The sequence below is a fragment of the Delphinus delphis genome, chromosome 1 (assembly GCF_949987515.2).
Source record: "Delphinus delphis chromosome 1, mDelDel1.2, whole genome shotgun sequence".
Classification (NCBI taxonomy): Eukaryota; Metazoa; Chordata; class Mammalia; order Artiodactyla; family Delphinidae; genus Delphinus; species Delphinus delphis.
Window position 1 is genome coordinate 21628603 of NC_082683.1, and position 21331 is coordinate 21649933.

Genomic DNA, 21331 nt, shown 5'->3' on the forward strand with positions numbered 1-21331 from the left:
TTGTGCTCAGAAGTGCCAGATTAGGACCAGGATACAAAACAGAAATTTTAGTTCAATGGAAGGAGGAACATCCTAAGAGCCTGGATGACCCCACAGTGGAACAGGATACCTGGGAAGCAGTCTCCTCACCCTTAGGTATATTCAAGCAAGGACTAGAAAGTCTTCCGTCACAGAGGGTGCAGAAAAGATCCCTCAGAGGGAGGAGACTGAGATCTAAGGCATTTTCCGATGGGTGTACTCTGTGGCAGATGACTAGAAGCGTGCGCTTAGAGACACAAAGTCTGATAATGACTTGAGTTGTTCTTCTATCTCCCCCACTCCCTTCTTCTTCAGACCAAGAAGCACTGATGTCTACATCCACTAGCGTCTTCCCCAGAGGGCAACAAGCACTTTAGAATTAAAGCTGGAAAGCCTGGAAAAGTCTGAATGATTGGCCTTTAGTGTAAAGTCTCACGCTCTTGAGAAAGCATTGACCTCTAAGACGAAGATGGAAGATGGGGCCCACGTCAGGTTTAATGATTGGCGTCCTTGTAGCAGGGCTCAAAGATTTTAAGATTTTAGAGTGGCAGGGAGGAGAGAGAAGGGGAGGATCTAACAACTTACAGGGAAAACTCTGCATGGGGAAAAAAATGACCCTCTTTTTTTTTAAAAGAAAAATGGGAGAGGAATAGGAAGAAGAGAACACTGTAAATGCACAACAGATTACTACGATTTCTGAGTCTTACCATTCTTCTAATTGCTCAATGTATTCCCATACAGACTATTTACTTTGCCATGTTACCTGTTTGGCTGCGATTTCTTCATCCCGTCCATCTCCAATCACTACGTATGTGACTTTCTTTCCAAACCTTGACACAATTCTCTCGAAGCAGCTCTCTTTACCTGATGAGAAAAAGAAATTTCCTATTGGGACATTCCTCCCTTTCTTTTTTTCAATACCAAAGAAAAGGGCTGCTGCTAGGTTCACCTGCCTGTGCTTAGACAGAATCAGGGCAGCCCATGTGGTTTGCTTGGTGGGGAGCAGGGGTGGTAGCTAGGGATCCAACAGGCTCTCTGCCCAAAGAATGTGAAATTGTGCCATTCACACAACAGACTTTCTAGGCACTGTGCTCTCTAGGTTATTTTAATTTTCACACTGAGGGTGAAGTACCTAAGATCTTAGTGTGGGATGTTTCTATAAACACCATATGAGAGCTGTGCACACTCCCTCCCTCTTCCATAGCTCCTGTACTTTACAATATACAAAGCAGTTTCAAAGTGTTCGTTCACTTAATTCTCAAAATAATCTGGTGAGACGGGTCCCATCCCCTATTCTGATAGATGGAAATGGACCCAAAGGATTTGTGACTTGCCCCAGATCACAAACAAGCTAGTAGCTAGACTCTGAGCCTCTCACTCCAGAGTCTAGGCTCTGGTCATTGTGCCATGACGAAAGGACGTTTTTTGTTTTTTTTTTTGTGGTAAGCGGGCCCCTCACTGCTGTGGCCTCTCCCGTCGCGGAGCACAGGCTCCGGACGCGCGGGCTCAGCGGCCATGGCTCACGGGCCCAGCCGCTCCGCGGCATGTGGGATCCTCCCGGACCGGGGCACGAACCCATGTCCCCTGCATCGGCAGGCGGACTCTCAACCACTGTGCCACCAGGGAAGCCCGAAAGGACGATTTCTGAGGGGAAACCGTTAGTGTAAGAAAAAGAAGTGGAAGTCCCCAATTTCCGGTTAGTAATTAGGAAAAAAACAGCCATTTCCTTCCAACTCTACATTTCCCAGAAGCAGTCCTAGTCCTGGGCCTTATGTCTTTCAGGAGGGGAGGAGTCTCAGAGTACCAATGAATATGGCAGCAATATTTGTCACATCTGGAATTTCCTATTATACTGTGTAACTGCAACTGAGATCCTGTATCAGTGACATTAACCTTGGGAAATGGGTGATTTAAATCCACTGCAGACAGCTCTTAGAAACATGGTGATGAATCAAAATTCAAATCCTACCTGGAACCAACACCTAAACGTGCACACATAATACTGCTGTGGCAAAGACACTGTACTTGCATAAGTAAATAAAAAGAAAATTATCTCTCGTGCTCTTCCTTCACCATCTCTTATGTTTTATTAAAACTGCTTCTGCCACCTTCTTCAGTTAAGCAAGGCGCTAACTCTGCTTCCTTTTTATATCCTGCTGCATTAACTTTCTCATCCTATCTTCTTGCCAGATTCAGTGACTTAGCACCAGGGTTCCTGTGTGAATAAGAAAAAGGCGCGGGCTTCCCTGGTGGCGCAGTGGTTGAGAGTCCGCCTGCTGATGCCGGGGACGCGGGTTCGTGCCCTGGTCCGGGAGGACCCCACATGCCGCGGAGCGGCTGGGCCCGTGAGCCATGGCCGCTGAGCCTGCGCATCCGGAGCCTGTGCTCCGCAACGGGAGAGGCCACAACAGTGAGAGGCCCGCGTACCACCAAAAAAAAAAAAAAAAAAAAAAAGAAAAAAGAAAAAGGTATCTCTTCCTCAAGGCACTTGACTGCCATCTGCTGGAAAACTCTTGTAAGAAATATACAAATATAGAAATATACAAATCTAAGATGACTACATCATATCTGACAAGAATCTTTACACCCATACTCAGAAGTCCTGATTGGTACATCTAAGCAACTGCAAGTCTATGACATGCCTAGCCCAGGTGGCACCTCACACCTGGACCAGACACTAGTCCACTTGGGGCTTCAGTCTCCCACTCTTAATACAGGGCTTGGCTTAGGTGCACTTAGGTCCCTTTCAGTGCTACCGTTTTATAATAGCATTGTCACACCTTATGTTCATATCAAGCATTCAATCCATGTGTGCTAAGTAAATACATTTTAATTTCACAAATGATTAAGGGGATGGCTCTACTCTATGCCTTGAGCCCCAATTTAAACATTAAATAATTCAACTAATAATGAGTTCTTAACATGTTCTTATTAAGTGTTAAAGAGTTATTTGTCTAATTCCATTCCAACCATTAGGTCCTTACCTAAGCCAACCTCTGCTAGACCCACAGTCTAATTTATGATTTATAGAAAAAGCTTCTACGTCGGTAGGATTTTAGAAATTTCCCCTAAGACCCAACAAAGGGAATGTCTCTTATTTAGAAGACAGGGACATAGAGATGTTTTCATTGTCCTGGCCTTCAATGATCAAGGAAGAAATACAATTAAGAATGTTTCCTCTAAAAGGATTGAGAGTAAGTTATTAACAGCTCAGGGTAAAGAAGTAGCCATATGAAAAAATAATTCCAATACAGTTGGTAAATACGCTGCTTCCATTTTATACTTTCAAAACAATCCTAGAGATGAGCTCTCCTGTTTAGGAGGATAAAACCAATGACTAGTCAGTTTACCAAATGTCAAGTGATAGAAGCTGTCACTGCAAGACCAACCAAGCCTTCGGAGAAGATTAGGTTCTTGAGTTTCCTCTATCAGAAAGACTTCTGGGCTTCCCTGGTGGCGCAGTGGTTAAGAATACGCCTGCCAATGCAGGGGACACGGGTTCGAGCCCTGGTCCGGGAAGATCCCACATGCTGCAGAGCAACTAAGCCCGTGCATCACAACTATTGAGCCTGTGCGCCACAACTACTGAAGCCCATGAGCCACAACTACTGAAGCCCATGCGCCTAGAGCCCATGCTCCGCAACAAAGAGGAGCCCTCACTCGCTGCAACTAGAGAAAGCCTGCGCACAGCAACGAAGACCCAACGCAGCCAAAAATAATTAATTAATTTAAGAAAAGAAAGACTTCTGACATCTTCAGAAATGATTTTGAGAATTCTCTTCAATGTCACAGAGTGTCCATTAAGAGAACTGCAATTCTGAAACCATTTCAGAGGAACCGAACAAACATTTCCTCTCCCTGCTCTCATCTCATAGTTCTGTAAAGGAAAGCCTCAAGCCTCTCACTGCGGTTACCATGGTGCCAGGTACCACTGTAGCTCTGCTAATTAGCTCTGGACGAAATTGAGAAAATCACCAAATAAGCACACTTACTGTCAGAAGGAATAAAATCATGTCCATTAGTTTGATGAGCCTCTGAGTGCCAGGATGCAGCATCAAGCACTACAGAAATCTACCTTTCAGGTGTGGGAAGGTTAGCGAGTGCTCTGAGTTCTTACAAAATGCATAGTAAAGCAGGGGCAGCAGTAGCAAAATCTGAAGGGGGGTTACAGATGTATCTCCCCCATCAGAGCCCTTGTAAATGAAGTAATTCAACCATACAAAAAAGAACAATAAAAAATAAATGCCTATATAGCTACCACCAACCCAGCTTTATCAAATCTTAACACTTTAGAGTTGCTTTAGATAAAAAAATATAAAAATGAGATCGTACAGATTTATTTGAAGTTTCCTATTTACCCCTACTTGATGACATTCTTCCTCCTTTCTCTCCCTGAGCGTGTATCCATAAACGATGTATGGCTATTATTGTGAACGTTTTTTACCTTTATATAAATTATATACTGTACATACTATGTGTAATGTGTTTTTTGTGTTCAGCATTGTTTTTAATACTAATCCTTAGGGATATATGTAGTTTTAGTTCATTCACCTTTTTTTTTTAAATTAATTAATTAATTTTTAGCTGCGTTGGGTCTTCGTTGCTGCACGTGGGCTTTCTCTAGTTGCGGTGAGCAGGGGCTACTCTTCGGTGCAGTGTGCAGGCTTCTCATTGCAGTGGCTTCTCTTGTTGTGGAGCATGGGCTCTAGATGCGCGGGCTTCAGTAGTTGTGGTGCACGGGCTTAGCTGCTCCACGGCATGTGGGATCTTCCCAGACCAGGGCTTGATCCCGTGTCCCCTGCGTTGGCAGGCGGATTCTTAACAACTGCACCACCAGGGAAGCCCCAGTTCATTCACTTCTAGCTGCTATACAGTATTCCATTGTTTGACTATTTTCTGTTCATAGACAGGTTCATGTGCTGTTTCTAATTATTTTCTACTATGAACAAGGCTGCATCAAAAAAAAAATTCTTGCACATACCTCCTTGTGCAAATGAGAATGAACTCAAGGGAAGGAGTTGGCATATTTCAAGCTTTGCAGGTCATATGATCTCTGTTGCAATTATTCAACTCTACTACTGTAGTGTGAAAGCAGCTATGGAAATGATTACACATGGCTCTGTTTCAATAAAACTTTCCAAAAACAGGCAGTGGGCAGAATTTGGTATGTGGGTTATAGTCTGAGACCCCTGCTCTCGAGTATAAATATCTAAAAGTAGAATTGCTTGGTCATAGGGTTATGCACATCTCAAACTTTACTAAACATTGACAAACTGTTTTCCAGAAAGTTATATCCATTTTCAATCCACTAGCAGAGTAAGCTCTCACTTCCCTGACAAAGTTTGGCACTGTCAGACTTAAATTTTTGTCAATCTAATAGACGAGAAAGGCATCACATTTTAATTTGCATTTCCTTAATTTGCAGATCCTTAATTGGTGAGGTTAAAAAACTTTTCATATATGTTTACTAACAATTTGGGTTACCTTTTCTGCAAATTGGCTGCTCCAAGGTTTTTGCCTACTTTTTAAAATTATGTTGTCTGTTGCTTATTGATCTGCAGGAGTTCTTTATGGATTCTGTATACTAATCAACAAGTAAATGTATTGCAAGTATCTTCTCCCAGTCTGTGATTTGTCTCGTCACTTTATGTCATCTTTCACTGTATATAAAATTAAAAGCTTCACACAATCAAAATGATCATTTTCTTCTGTTTTTTTTTTTTTAAGTACTATTTTTGGGGTCTCTTAAATGAGATCCCTCCCTACCTTAAGGTCATACAGATACTCTTCTATTTTCTCTTCTAAAAATTAACGTTTTGCTTTTCATGGTAAATTTTTTATCCACCTGGAATTTATTTTTGCAAATAGCATAAAGAAGGAATACAGAATCTGCTTTCTTCCCCCGTAAGGATAACCCAATTATCTGAGCACCACTGACTGAAGGTAAGTTCCATGAGGACAGAGGATTTTGTCCCTGCTATATTCTGAGTGCCTTGGCAATGCCTGACATTTTTTAATCTAGCAAGTAACTACAACTTATCTGCAAATGAGGACTGTCTCCTTGGCTGCAATAGGGAATTAGGAACTGTAGGCACAGACTAAAGGGTCTGGAGGGGTAAGGAGATAGCTGTCATAGTCCTCTTTCCCCGGACCATGTACAGCACATAAGATTAGAGTGACACATTCTGCTGTCTTCTCAGCCAAACAAGTATAAATCTGGTGCCAGTTCACTAATCAATTCAGCAAATATTTATTGAGTACTTACTATTTCATGTACTTAGAACTGAATACATTTTTAGGGGATAAAAAATATCTTCACATACACAGTCTCATTTGATTTTCAAAACCTCTCTGGTAGTTTTTCATCTTACATGAGAAAACTGAGGCTCAGGAGATACACTAATTTCCCTAAAAGCTAATAAGTGGGGGAGTTAGGACTCTATCCTAGTCCTTAGTTTTTTGTTTTTCCTTTTCAAAAAAGTATGGTAAAAAAACACATAACATAAAATTTACCATCCTAACCATTTAAAAATATACATTTCAATAATATTAAGTATACTCACACTGTTGTGCAATAATTCTCCATAACTTTTCATCTTACAAAACTGAAATTCTATACCCATTAAGCAACAATTCCCTATTTCCCCTCTCCCCAAGCTCCCATTAACTACCATTCTATTTTCTGTTTCTATGAATCTGACTACTCTAGGTACCTTATACATGAGTGGAAACATACAGTATTTGTCTTTCTGTGATTGGCTTACTTCACTTGGTATAATGTCTTCAAGGTTCATACATGTAGTAAGCATGTAACAGGATTTCCTTCCTTTTTAAGGTTGACTAATATCCCACTGTATGTATATACCACATTTTATTTATCTATTCATTTGATGGACAGCTGGGTTGCTTCCACCTCTTGGCTACTATGAATAATGCTGCTATGAACATAGGTGTGCAAATACTTCTTTGAGATCTGCTTTGGATTCTTTTGGATATATACCCAGCAGTGGGATTGCTGGATCATGTGACAGTTCTATTTTTAATTTTTGAGGAACCGCCATACCGTTTTCCACAGCAGCTGCACCATTTTACAATCCCACCAGAAGTGCACAAGGGTTCCAAATTCTCCACATCCTTGCCAACACTTGTTATTTTGTTTTTCGGTGTTTTTTTTTGATAGCAGCTATCCTAACGAGTGTGAGGGATTTAACCATTTAAAGTATGTATTTTAGTCCTTGATTTTTAATCTAGTGCTTTTCCGATTATACTACATTACAGTGCACTCTCTGTGAAAGAGGAATTTGAAATGAGGCATAGTGGATTTCTAAACTAGATATTATGTTCTTTCAAATATTATAAAAGAAAAGAGCATGATAAATTTTAAGTCCAACAGACCTGGATTCGAATCCTGTTTATGTAGCTTACTAGCTGTGAAGTCTTGAGCAAACTACATAACTGATAAGCCTGAACTGCCCCATCAGTAATGTCAGGAGAAGAATGCTGTGAGGATTATAGATATATGTATATGTAAAGTGTCTAACTGAGGAACTGGTAAATAATAAGCACATCCTAAGTAGCAAGTATTATTGAAAGGCTAGTGACAAGAAACAGAATTGAACCCGTACCAATTTTGGTAGCACTGTAGATGTTTTCAATAGGAAATATTTCTCCTAGCCCATATAGGAGAACCTTGGCCAGAGCTGGAACCAGTTGGGTTGTAGTGATCAGAACATTCACACAATTCTTCCTGGAAGGGAGAAAGAGGGAAAAGAAAAGAAAAAGGTGAAATCAAACCCACCTGCGAACAAGAATTCAAATGGATCTTCTCTGTAGGACCTGCTTGTGAAAAATTAACCTCAAAATGCCTAGCATGGTATCTGTTCAGTGCCAATGTTCACTTTTTGCTCTAATTATCTCAGGTTTATTTATTTTCCCAATTAAAGGACAGAGACTTTTGTGGTGGACACAGAGCAGCAACTTGATTCTTGCCTCACTTCCTTCTGACCATTCTAGCTCACTGCATTGTTAGCAAACCCCACCAACCCACGGCACTGGTACCACACTCCAGAAAACACAATGAGGCTTTCAGTTACAGTGCCATTTCATCTGAGTGAGATATGACTGAAGTCCAGTCCTCTCTGCTCATCACACCATGGCAACATAAATTTCAGAATACATATTATTTTCACGAGTCCTTTACCTTCACAGATATCCACCCCTTGGTGTCAGTTTTACTGTTTAGTAGGCTGTGAATCTGGAATTCTTGCTTTGAGGGAGGGACGAATAAGGGTATGTATTTATTTCCCATTCTAAGCTTCAAGCTCAAATCTCTTTAATCTGCTTAATGTACCCTTTTTCTTTTCTTTTTTCAAGTTATTTATTTTTGGCTGCGCTGGGTCTTTGTTGCCGTGCGCGGGCTTTCTCTAGTTGCAGTGAGCGAGGGCTACTCTTCCTTGAGTGCGCAGGCCTCTCATTGTGGTGGCTTCTCTTGTTGCGGAGCACAGGCTCTAGGCGCACAGGCTTCAGTAGTTGTGGCTCACGGGCTCCAGAGCGCAGGCTCAGTAGTTGTGGCGCAAGGGCTTGGTTGCTCCGCGGCATGTGGGATCTTCCCAGACCAGGGTTGGAACCCATGTCCCCTGCACTGGCAGGCGGATTCTTAACCACAGCACCACCAGGGAAGTCCCTGTACTCTTTTTCTTTTGAATCCCGCCTTCCTGAGTAGGTTTTGCTACATTTCTCTGGCGCTTCCTACACTTAGGATGTTTGTGATATAGCTCCTACATGTATTCTTTGATGTCACCAGGCCCACTCACGTTCTGGGTTGGAGATTCTGGGTTACTGAGTATAATTTAGTGAGCAAAAAGTAAGAGAAAAGAAAAAAGCTTTCAAAGCTCTTCGGTGTGCTTTTAGAGTAAAATGACCTTGCCTCCCACCTAACCGAATCCTTGCCTGCATCATTTGAACTCTTCTCACCCCTGTCCCACAGTCTGTTTTAGGGAATGGCCTATCCTGGACTAGGGTGGAAGAAAGCATATCTCTGAGAGGATGAAAACTAAAATTATTATTTCCATACCTGGACTGGATGAGAAGTAAGGACTTCAATGCAGTTCCTAACCAGGAATCTGTTAAAACTTCAATTTCTGCTCTTAGTCTCTGCAGTGCTTCCTTTCTCTGGGGACTGAGGAGCCCTTTGGGAATAAAAGTAGACACATTCATCATCTGACAACATCCTTGCTGGCACAGAGAAAGCGACTTCTATATTCAATTTGGAAATAGCGTGAGTTACTGAGATATTCTACTGAGCTAACACATCTCTCTCCTTGATAAAACCCTAGCCTACTCAAAATGCCTTTTTTACTTTCTTCACCAGAATATTTTGCTGGGGGAGGGGGGAGGTGCATAATCACAACAACAAAATCAGTGATAGAAACACTGTGATTAGGTTCTGGCAGAGGCTCTTTCATCACCAACCGGTAACGTAATTTGCAGACCAGTGGACCATACTTGAGTAGCACTGCTTTAGATGTGACATCAAGAACCAAAGGGGAAAAAATTACAGATGGAGAGTCCACAGCATTTCCAATCTCTTTCTAAAGAAACCGAGGCCCACAGAGGAAAGGGGGCTGCCTGAGAATACACAGCAAGTTAGTGGCTTTTGGTCACTGAAATCTTCCCACTATCATACACTGCTCCCACAGTGACTGCTCTCACCCACTTCAGAACACATCAACCGAGATCCCGGGCTGAATCACCAGCTTTCTGAATGTCATTTATTTGTACTGTACTTCTGAAACAACTCCAGCTGGTAAGAGACTGAAACACTTCTTTAAGATCAGATGATTAAGCACAAAACAAAAAACAATTCATCTGATGGGAGCACGTTACCCGACACTTGAGTTACAATATTCAAATGATAAACCTGGCTCTGAATTTTCTGTAGTGAAGGTAAAAAGAGAAATTCTGCATTCTATTACCAACACTCCATAAAAACAGAAGTCATTTCTATGAGTAGAACTGTGTGTAATTTGTTTTCAGTCTGATGGTTTTTCACAATGCAAGCCTAGAATTAGATGGCTCTCAAAATTTCTGATAAAACAAAACAAAAACCAAACAAGTATCTATACGTCATGTATGACATATACATAAGCACGCATATGTCATATATTTAACTAATATCATGTGGCACTTTTGTTAATTCATATTTTACAAAATACAGGTGGAGATTACTTTTACTATGTTCCCCAGGGTGGGCTCAGGGGAGTCTCACAGAGGGTTATAAATCACTTTCTTCAGGAAACCACATCCAGACACTCACTGGGCAGAGAAAGGACCAGAGACTTAGGTTGTATATGAAAATGAACAAAAGAAAGGCAAATGTCTGTGAGAGAGAAAGAGCAAAAAGACTTGGTTACCAAAATAAAAAGTACTGGCTCTGAATCATGAAGAAAAAAAAGCAGTAAAGAGAGGAATCTGAAAAAAGTAAATAAATTAGATTCCCGAAAGCCCAGATGCCTATGATTTTTTCTGGTATTGGAGCACTGTAACACGAATGCACCAAACTGATCTTTGAAGCCCTATTTTTACTTTCTGCCCCACACTGTAGTAGTGGTATGGGAGGTAGGAGGGCTCTCTTGACCTGAGGTAATATACTTCTAGGCAGTCTATGGAATCCCTGAAACTTCACGCAACATTTTGTGCAGATGGAGGTGTTTGAGGGTGATGGTTCACAGTTTTCAATATCTTCTCACAAGGGTATATCACTAAAAAAGGAATTGCATGAATGTAAAGTGCAGTGGACCAAGAGTTCGGGATTCCAGTTGTGGTATGGGCACTAATTTGCTATGTGACCCGACCTTGTTACCCTCATGATGGACCATCAATTTTCTCAAGTGCAAAATGAAGGATTTAGATTAGTTCCCTAATGTCACTTCTAATTTGAACAATCTACGGCTAATTAATTAATTCCAAATAATAGAATTTTAGGCATAATGGCACCTGACATTTGAGATATATCTGGGCAGAAAGAATTTCCAAGGTCCTTCAAATCACAGTGCACGGATACTGTCAACCTATCACCCTGGACCTCGTTTTCCATCCACTATAAACCTGGTTGCTAGTTCTACCTGACTTGTCCCGATGGCTATGTAAATCTGTTCAAAAATATGGCAACCTATTAAATATTACTGATAGTCGTTGTTTGCGAAGTTATACCAAGAGAAGTCCATGAGAAAGGCAGAGCTTCCTCCCCAGAGGGTTTCAATCAAACCTGTTTTTTAAATACAGAGTTCAAATGTTACTGTGGCACACATTCATAAGTCAGGGAGCCCTAAGGAAACCCTGGAAAAGAAAACAGGAAATCAGAACAAAACAGAAAATTAGCTGGTTGTATGCCACACTTACCAGCCACATTGCTTTTATGCTTATCATAGATTTCTCTCACTTTTCGGTAACGGAAAGCCAGTTTCCTCATCCAGTCCACACCTCCCTGGACGCCCACAGAGGAACCATGGCTGCCACTACCTCCTGAGCCACTGAAACCATCTGTTGAGAAACTGTAGTTGCTGTAGAGAGAGAGGATGATGAAAATTAAAATCTACACTGCAGAGTTTTTGGTTGAATGCCACCTCGGATTGATTCTCTGTCCTATTCCTGGCATCTGACAGCAAGGCCTTGAGAATCTTCTTTCTTAATCTCTGTATGTCAGAGTCTATCTTTTCATCAGTCCTCCATCTCATCCCTATTACTTCTATCAAAGAAAGGATGGAAAGGGAGAGCAAGAGAGGCAAGACTTAATTCAAGCACCAGCATCCCCTAGAGGTTGGCTTCAGACAGACCATCTTTTCATTAATGACAGAAAATACCTTACAGTGAAAAAAACCCGGAATACAAAACTTTTGTGTACACACCCACCCACAGACACACACACACACACAATGATTGCAACTATGTAAAAAGGAGAAACGTGAAAAAGTAATGGAAGGAACTAACCCCAAATTCTAACAATAGTTAGAAAATGGGAATGTTTTCCTTCAGTGATCTTTTGGCTAGTTTAATAAGTTCATGGGTCACATATAAAATATGTCCACAAATTCTTTAATACTCCTCTAACTTTGCTCCCTGTAGGTATGGACCGTATTTGAACGTAAACAGAATGTGGTGGAAGTGATGGTGTTGGACTTTAGAGACCAGGCTTCTCTTACAGCACCTGCTCTAAAAGAAGTCAGCTGTCACAGGAGAACACTCAAGCTGCCCCATGAAGAGGCACATAGTGAGGACTGAGGCCTCCTCCTATCAGCCACACATGGAAGCAGGTCCTCCAGCTCCAACCAAGCCTTCAGATGATTTTAGCTTCAGCTATCTTGACTTCAGTCTCAGAGACCCTGATTCAGAACTACCCAGCTAAGTCATTTTCAAGTTCCTGACCTACAGAAACTATGAGATGATAAATGGTAACTGTGTTAAGCTACTAAATTTGGGGGTTATTTGTTACACAGCAATAGACAACTATTATAGCTAAACAGGTTGGGAGGGATTAATACTTCCTAAGTCAAGATTTCCAAATGACTGACAGAATTAGAGACAACTTGGTTCAATCAGAAGTCAAAATAGAGTTCAGTGTAAAATTCTACATTTAAGAAAATAAAGCTGCCAAGACATAAGATTGGTAATTACTAGTTAGCCATATGCATAAGAGAAAAAAAAAATACTAGGGTTCAGAGTGGACTGTAAACTGCTTCAGACCAGGCTTTTTCCTAAGGTGAGTAAAATCTCTTAAGACTGGTACCCTCCAAGGCTGTGGAAGGCACAGCATACATGACTGAATCTGCTCCAGAAGTGAAACCTTTCTATCCTTCTCGGCACCAAAGGGTTACGTCCTTACTAAGTGATATGTCCAGTTCTGCTCTAGATTTGAGAATTCACAGAGGAAACAATTTTAGGGTAGACACATGGAAAAACTTTTTGCCTATGAAAAGGGATAAACATTAAAACAAATTAACATGAAAAGATGTGACAACTTTTTTTCTAAAGGTCTTTAAATGTAAGGTAGATAAATTTTTGGATTATTCTTAGCTAAGACTACTGAGCTAGAAGACAGTAGCCAAGAGAGAAAGGAGGAGACCGAGCAAGCATTTTGCCACTGAGATCTCCTTGGTTTAGCGTTCACTGTGATATTAATGTTTAAGATTGTCTTCCATAGGGTCAATCCTGACACCATCAGACCCCCCACAATTAACTTCCTTGGTAAAATCCCTGATGCTTATTTGTATCTAAAACCAATCAATCTGGAAGCACACTTTTCCCGACTGAAAATCTGGCCAAAGAGAAACTAGTATATCCTTTACTTTGGAATGCTTTTTTCTCATTCCATCATGCTACCCAGTCATCAAGGTCATACTTAAATTCTACTGTGCTGAGAAGGCCACCCCAATGTTGGCACCACGTACTCCCCACACCCATCAGAATTACTTTCTATTCTGTGTTCCATCACATTTTCTATTGTCACCTTCTCACACTACATGCAAACGTTAACTACGTTTGTTTCTATCTCCTCTAATAGACTGTGAGCTCTTTTAGGGCTGTGTCTTATTCATCTTTGTTTTCCTCTGAACCTAGACAGTGTCTTATGCCTAACAGGTGTACTGATGTTTAAGACATCATTGTTTTTATCACCTCAAGTCTTGGCCATTGTCATCAGAAGCCACATCTTCCACATGCACCTGGTCACACTCCTGTTAAAAGACAAAACCACACATTATTTCAGTCCAGGGAGTAGAAGTGCTATTACCACCACAATATATTGTAAAAATATCACAAACAATGGCGAGGTGATGAAATACCATATGGTCTCTTATGTGTGGAGGATCACTCTCACCCCCCTTTCTGTTCAACTTCTTTTAAGGCCTAATTTACATTCCTCAGTCTTCATGAAATCTTCCTTAACCATCCCAACCCTCAGTTATGCTCTTATCTCAATAGTTCATTTTTCCAACAGTCCATGGGTATAAACACAAGCTCCCTTACACTGTCAGGTGTGCCTACGTCCTACACTAGACTGTAAGTCCTATTACACTGTAGGTCCCTTACGGCATGACCATGCCTTACATCTCCTTTGTACCCCTCTAGTCTAGTCCAGTGCCCTTATATAGCATGTACTCAATACATTTTTGCAGATGAAACAGATGCTGGTAGAGTGCGTGTCGTATCAAAACTGAGAATGACTGAAACAGAAATTTGTAAATTCAAACTTAGGAATTAGAAGAGGTCATCTAAGTCAATCTCCTCATATTCTAAAAGTGAGGTAAAACAATTTGCCCAAGATCATAAAACTAGTGAGTGGCAGAAAGAAACTAGAAGGAGCCTGGGTCTTCTAATCTGAATCCAAGGTTCTTTCCTTTAAGCCCACACTACTACGGACATAAAACGCCACCCACTGCCTAACTGACAGATTCATTCCTCTGACACCACCTAGGGTGGTGCCGTGATGTCCACCTGCATCAGAATCCTCTGGGGAAGATTTTTAAAAATGCATATTTTTGAACAGAATTTCTGTGAGTGAAGTCCTAGAATCTTCATTTTTAACAAGCTCCCCAGGTGATTCTTATGCCCCCTGAAGTTGAGAACCACTGACCTGGGGGGCAGGAACACATTCAGGTCAAATTCTTCACAGAACTTTCAGTCCTGAGTGAGGACTATGTCTAGAAAATCATTACAAATACAATTTGGCAACAATTACTGGCACATAGTAGGTTTTCAATAAATGTTTGCTGAATAAAACTATAATGTCCCAACTTATCAACATGTGAAGTTGAGGGAAGATTAAAGCACTGTGGAGCTTATACAAAAGTATTGGAGTTTAGAGCCCTTTTAATTTAATTTGTTGGAGGATTGTCTGTTGAGTAGAACTAGACTGTATTTTATAAGAAAGAGGATTACTTCATGTTCATTTTACTTTAAAATTTTCACTATTTAAAACACTAGGTAATATATGTAGTACACAGTTCAAAATTCAAAAGGACATTAAGTGACAAGTCTGCTCCTTCCCACCTCTGTGTTCCAGCAACACATTCCCATCCTGAGATAGAACAACTGTTACTAGTTTGTTGTGTATGGTAACTGCTTAACTGAGGCCCAGAATGGGGAGATAACTTTCCTAACTTGGTACTCGCAGTCTGGTCTCCTGATTCCCAGTCCTGTGCTCTTTCCACTACACGATGTTCACCTCAAAGATGAACTCAAATGTCAAAACCAAAAAAATTAACCAAGAAGCTCTCAGTGTTTCCTGGTTTCCCTCCACCTAACTATAAAATGATCTGACACCAAGGCTAACCTATACATGGACAATAAGCACGTATAAAATACAATGAGTTAGAGCAGCCATCTACAGATCTGACAAATCAAGAGGCTATCTTTTAAGAAGGTAAAACTGAAAAACATTCAAGAGTACAAATAATCAAAGCCACCTTCTATATGTTATTTAGTATAGCTGAATACATTGGAACGTTGGTTTATATATCAGTGTTTTGCCTGATGGGGTGGCACTGCCCCTAGAGATAGATCACTTCCAAATAGGCTAACAAAAATCAAGGTTTTGAGCCAATAAAACTGAAGCCCAGAACTAAGACTGTGGTGACCTAACCAAGGCACTATTTCTTCAAGACTATGTGCACCCAAGTGCCGAGCTGGCCTCTCCATACCTACCCTGTCTAACCACATTTCCTCTAAATACAAAAAGCACAGGCTCAATAAATAGTTAGTGAACAAAGTGTTTCACTGAAGTGCAGAAACAATTTAAAATGCTTACCTCTAGGTCATTGAAAAATAGATGTGTGTCAGCCACTTCAAAAATCATTTCTTCCATTGTTAAACCTGAGCCAATCACTACTGTTGGGTCCTGAAAGACAATAAGAGAATAATTTGCTTGACTTGGCACTCACAGCATTGGTTCTTATCTTTAAATGATTCAAAATAGTTTGGGTCAAGGCCAAAACAACACTGGCCCACAACAGTGCTTCTCACTATTACTGATGCAATTTCATTCACAGTTATAAGAATCTGGGATTGTGCAAAGTTAAACATTTCAGGACTTTAGGACTTTAGTTTCTAGAAAACTTAACCCACTTAAAAAAAAAAAACACTTAATTTTCGGAGAAATTCTGTTTCAGGAGAAATTCTAACTGTCACTGAAATATTGCTCTTATAACACCCATTATCGTCCCCCCGCCCAACCTCACACACACAGTACAACACCAGAAGTCAGTAATCTGACAATCTCAACAACGAGGAAATCAGTAAAGAAATATTTGCAGGAAAACCAATGCACGTAGCTTTAAAATGAACTATCAGACCTTCCCTTAGAGGCAGTATGCTCTTATTTTATATATTCTCATTACCAGACTTGTTATATAGTATATGAGCTTATGTCAGCTTGCCAGTCTAGATACTAAAAGCCTATGGGAAAGTACTTCTAACAGAAACATTGGTGACAATAAGAAATAATTAGGAGCAGTAAAAGTAGGAAAGCAAAGGAGGCCGATATTTTTATAAAATGTATTCATAGAAACTAAAAAATAGGAGCCTGGAGGTAATTTAGTACAGAAATATACAGCCACTACCTCAAAAACAGCTCATCCCTCTATCAAAACTGATGTTAATACTGATGACTAAAGTTAAATTCTGCTTGGTATATTTCATTTAAGAAGGTATATAATCTATTTTATTTTATTTTAAGGTTTTTTTTAAAGATTAATTTAGACTGTGCCGGGTCTTAGTTGTGGCATGAGGGCTTCTTAGTTGCAGCATGCGGACTCTTCAGTTGTGGCATGTGGACTCTTCAGTTGCGGCATGCAGACTCTTCAGTTGTGGCAGGCGTGTAGGATCTAGTTCCCCAACCAGGGATTGAACCCGGGCCCCCTGCATTGGGAGCGTGGAGTCTTACCCACTGGACCACCAGGGAAGTTCCTAAGAGGGTATATAATCTATTTTAGAAAGATATTTTATATTTTAAATGTACAGATCTGGTATATTCTCAGCTAAATGGAATGCTCAGTTTAGGCTGTTATATGTGACACAGGGATAACAGACTAGTCTTTGGAGTAGATAATCCTGAGACTCCACTCCGTTTTGAGCCTCAGTCCCATACTTAGTCTTTGCAAAATACCGCTCTCCAACAACTTCAGCTTTCAGTACTGGTCCCAGGTCTAGTCTCTACCTTTATCATCAGCTCTGCCTGACCATGTAGTCTGCCTGGTATAAGCCATTGGGTGAAGCTTTATGTGAAAGGTGAAAGGTCAACAGGGTAAGATGGAGATAACAGAGACAGTGATTTTGGTTACCTGCACACATAGTCAGGAGAGGGACAGTTACAACAAAGGAAGAAAGACTCAAATTACCTTTCCATACTTCTGGGCATAGGATCCAGTAAGAAGGGAGTGGAAGATGATGATGGTTTCATCTAAGTCCCACAGAAATACCCGCTGAGTGAGGAAAATATTTTAAAAAATGAGTGAGCATCTTTTTTAATCGTAATGGAATGAGACAAGAAATCAATAACAGAAGGGAAACTGGAAAATTCACACATCTGTGAAAATTAAACAATAATCTTAAGCAACCAATGGATAAAAAAGAAATAAGTGAAATTAGAAAATACCTTGAGATGAATGAAAACCAAAAACAACATACCGAAATTTATGGGATGCTGTGAAAACAATGCTAAGAAGGAAATTTATAGCTCCAAACGCGTACCTTAAAAAAGAAGATCTCAATCAAAAACCAACCTGCACAATTTAAGTTGCCAGAAAATGCCAGTAGAAGGAAGGAAATAATAAAGGTTAGAAGAGATAGATAAAGCAGAGGGTAGGAAAAAAATAGAGAAAATCAACAAAACCAAAAGTCGGTTCTTTGAAGAGATCTACAAAATTGACAACTTTTAGCTAGACTGGCTAAGAAAAAAGAGAGAAGACATAAATTACTAAAATCAGAAATAAAAGTGGGACATTATTACCAATTTTACAGAAATAAAAAGGATTATAAGAAAATACTATGAAGAGTTATACACCAACAAATAATCTAGATGAAATGAACAAATTCCTAGAAATTCACAATGTGCCAAAACTGACTCAAAAAGAAACAGAAAATCTGAACAGATCTTTAACTGGAGGAGGTTGAATCAATAATAAAAAACATCCCAAGAAAGAAAAGCCCAGGACCAGATGGCTTCACTGCTGAATTCTACCAAACACTTAAAGAAGAATTAACACCAATCCTTAAGATCTTCCAAAAAAATTGAAGAGGAGGGAACACTTCCTAACTCACTCTATGAAGCCAGCATTACCCTGATACTGAAGACAAAGACACTGCAAGAAAACCGCAGACCAATTCTCCTATGAACAGTGATGCAAAAACCTCAACAAAATAGTGGTAAACAATATTCAGCAGCATATTTAAAGAATTATAAATCATGACCAAGTGGGATTTGTTCCCAGAATGCAAGAATGGTTCAACATAGAAAAATCAATATAATATACTGCATTAACAGAATAGAGGAAAAAACCCACATGGTCATCTCAATTGATGCAGAATAAGCATCTGACAAAATTCAACACACTTTCATGATAAAAACACTCAATAAACTAGCAACTTCCTCACCATGATAAAGGACGTATATGAAAAACCTACAGCTAATATCATACTCAATGGCGGAAAATTGAAAGCGTTACCCCTGAGATTAGGAATAAGAGAAGTATGCCTGTTTTCACCACTTCTATTCAAATGGTACTGGAAATTCTAGCCAGAATAAACTGGCAAGGAAAGGGGAAAAAAGGTACCCAAACTGGAAAGGAAGAAGTAAAATTACCTCTGTTCACAGATGACATGATCTTATACATAGAAAACCCTTAAGAATCCACAAAAAATTGTTGAGAGCTAATAAATGAATTCAGAAATCAGCTGTATTTCTATAAGCTTGCAATGAATAATTCTAAGAGGAATTTAAAACACAACAGCATCAAAAATAATAAAATATTTAGGAATGAATTTAACTAACAGTTCAGGACTTGTACACTGAAAACTATAAAACATCACTGAAGGAAATCAAAGAGGACACACCTAAATAAATGTAAAGACATTCCATGTTCATGAATATAAGACAATATTGTTAAGATGACAATACTACCCAATGTGATCTACAAATACAATGCAATCCCTATCAAAATCCCAACAGTGTTTTTTAAGGAAACAGAAAAACTAATCCTAAAATTTGTATGAAATCTCAAGGGACCCTGAAGAGCCAAAATAATCTTGAAAAAGAACAAAGTTGGAAGACTCACACTTCCCGATTTCAAAACTTACTACAAAGCCAGAGTAATCAAAACAGTGTGGTACTAGCATAAGGACAGATATACAGACCAATGGAATAGATGAGAGAGCCCAGAAATAAATGCTTATATATATATATATATATATATATATATATATATATATATACACACACACACACACATATAGGCTCAATTGATTTTTTTTTTTTGCCAAGGATACCAAGACCATTCAATGGGGAAAGGAAACTGTTTCCAAAACAAGGTCCTGGGAAAACTGAATATCCATGTGCAAAAGAATGAAATTAGATCCCTGCTTCACACTATGTACAAAAATTAACTCAATATGGATCAAAGACCTAAATTTAAGAGCCAAAACAAAGCTTAGAAGAAAACGCAGTTGAAAATCTTCATAATCTTGTTTCCTTAAATATAATACCAAAAGCACAAGCAATAAAAGAAAAATAGAACTTTATCAGAATTTAAAACTTTTAAGCATCAAAGGATACTATCAAGAGTGAAAAGACAATCTGCAGAAAATACCTGCACGTCATATATCTGATAAGGGATTAATATCTAGAATATAAAGAGTTCCTAACATTCAACAACAAAAAAATAAACAACCCAATTTAAAAATGGGCAAAGGATTTGGACATTACTTCAAATAAAACAGACAAATGGCCAATACACATATGAAAAGATATTCAACATTATTAATCATTAAGGAAATGCAAATCAAAACCACAATGAGACACCACTTCACACCCATTAGGATGGATTATGCAAAAAATGGGAAATAACTGGAACCCTGGTACATTGCTGGTAGGAATGTAAAATGGTGTAGTCATCTGGAAAACATTTTGGTGGCTCCTCAAAAAGCTGAACATAGAACTACCATATGATCCCGCAATTCTACTCCTAGGTTTATACTTTTTCAAATAATTGAAAAGAGGGACTCAAAGAGATACCTGTACAGCAGTGTTATAGCAGCATTATTCACAATAGCTCAAAGGTGAAAAAACCCCAAGCGTTCTTCACAGATGAAAATGGATAAACAAAATGTGCTATATATACACAACGGAATTATTCAGCCATAAAAAGGAATGAAGTTCTGATATATGCTACAGCATGGATGAACCTTGAAAACATTATGCTAAGTAAAGTAAGCCTGACACAAAAGGATAGATTTTGTATGATTCCATTTATATGAACTATCTAGAATAGGCAAATTTATAGCGACAGAAAGTAGAACAGAGGTTACCAGGGACTAATAGGAGGGGAGAATAGGGAATCATTGCTTAATGGGTGCAGAGTTTTTGTTTGGATCATGAAAAACTTCTGGAAACAGATAGCAGTAACAAACAACACTGTGAATGTACTTAAAATTGCACACTTAAAAAATGGTAAATTTTATATTATATATACCTTACCACAATTTAAAAAATGAGTGAGTTCTCCGTTTTTTCCAAGAAATATATCAGGTCTTTAGATTTTCTTTCTTTCTCCTCCTGCCCTCCCCGCTGCCCCCAGTAACAAAAGGGAGGGAGGTTTCAAACATAGCCTCAATTTACCTATGTCTTCTGAACACCTCTCAATGGACTCATTTTTAAATATGGCTTTTCCCTCTTATTAAATGATCACATTATAGAAAAATTGAAGAAAGAAAACAAAAGGATTAATATCAAAACTCCATTATTATTAGAATTTGTATGACTTTCTAGTCTTTTAATAATGAAGTCAAATGTATGCCCATAATAAATTCCTATAGTGTTTAAACTACAGAATAAGTGAGAGCCAATCTCATTAATAAGTTACCAGATCTGGTTGCATGTTTCACAGAAACTTGGCCTAAAGCACTTTAGTTCTCTCATTTTACTTTGAGATTTTTAAATGGAGAACAGTATATTACTGTGACACCCTCTGCTTTCTCAATATGATGCATTATTCTTTCTGTTCTCCTCTGGAATACAGAAAACAGTTTGTTCTTTCCCTTAAAAAGT

General features: G+C 39.3%; 1 protein-coding gene across 3 annotated transcripts in view; it reads right to left on the minus strand.

Moving 5' to 3' along the window:
- The window catches only part of EYA3 (EYA transcriptional coactivator and phosphatase 3), a 103320-nt gene that overhangs the window by 4296 nt on the left and 77693 nt on the right, over window positions 1–21331 (minus strand). For all 3 annotated transcript variants that reach the window (XM_060017171.1, XM_060017164.1, XM_060017179.1), the window contains 7 exons: window positions 17409–17492; window positions 15821–15910; window positions 13690–13748; window positions 11419–11579; window positions 9092–9206; window positions 7644–7765; window positions 782–882 (listed from right to left, as the gene is read on the minus strand). In XM_060017171.1, coding sequence (XP_059873154.1) covers window positions 782–882; window positions 7644–7765; window positions 9092–9206; window positions 11419–11579; window positions 13690–13748; window positions 15821–15910; window positions 17409–17492 — 732 coding nt within the window. The remainder of the gene's footprint in view (window positions 1–781; window positions 883–7643; window positions 7766–9091; window positions 9207–11418; window positions 11580–13689; window positions 13749–15820; window positions 15911–17408; window positions 17493–21331) is intronic.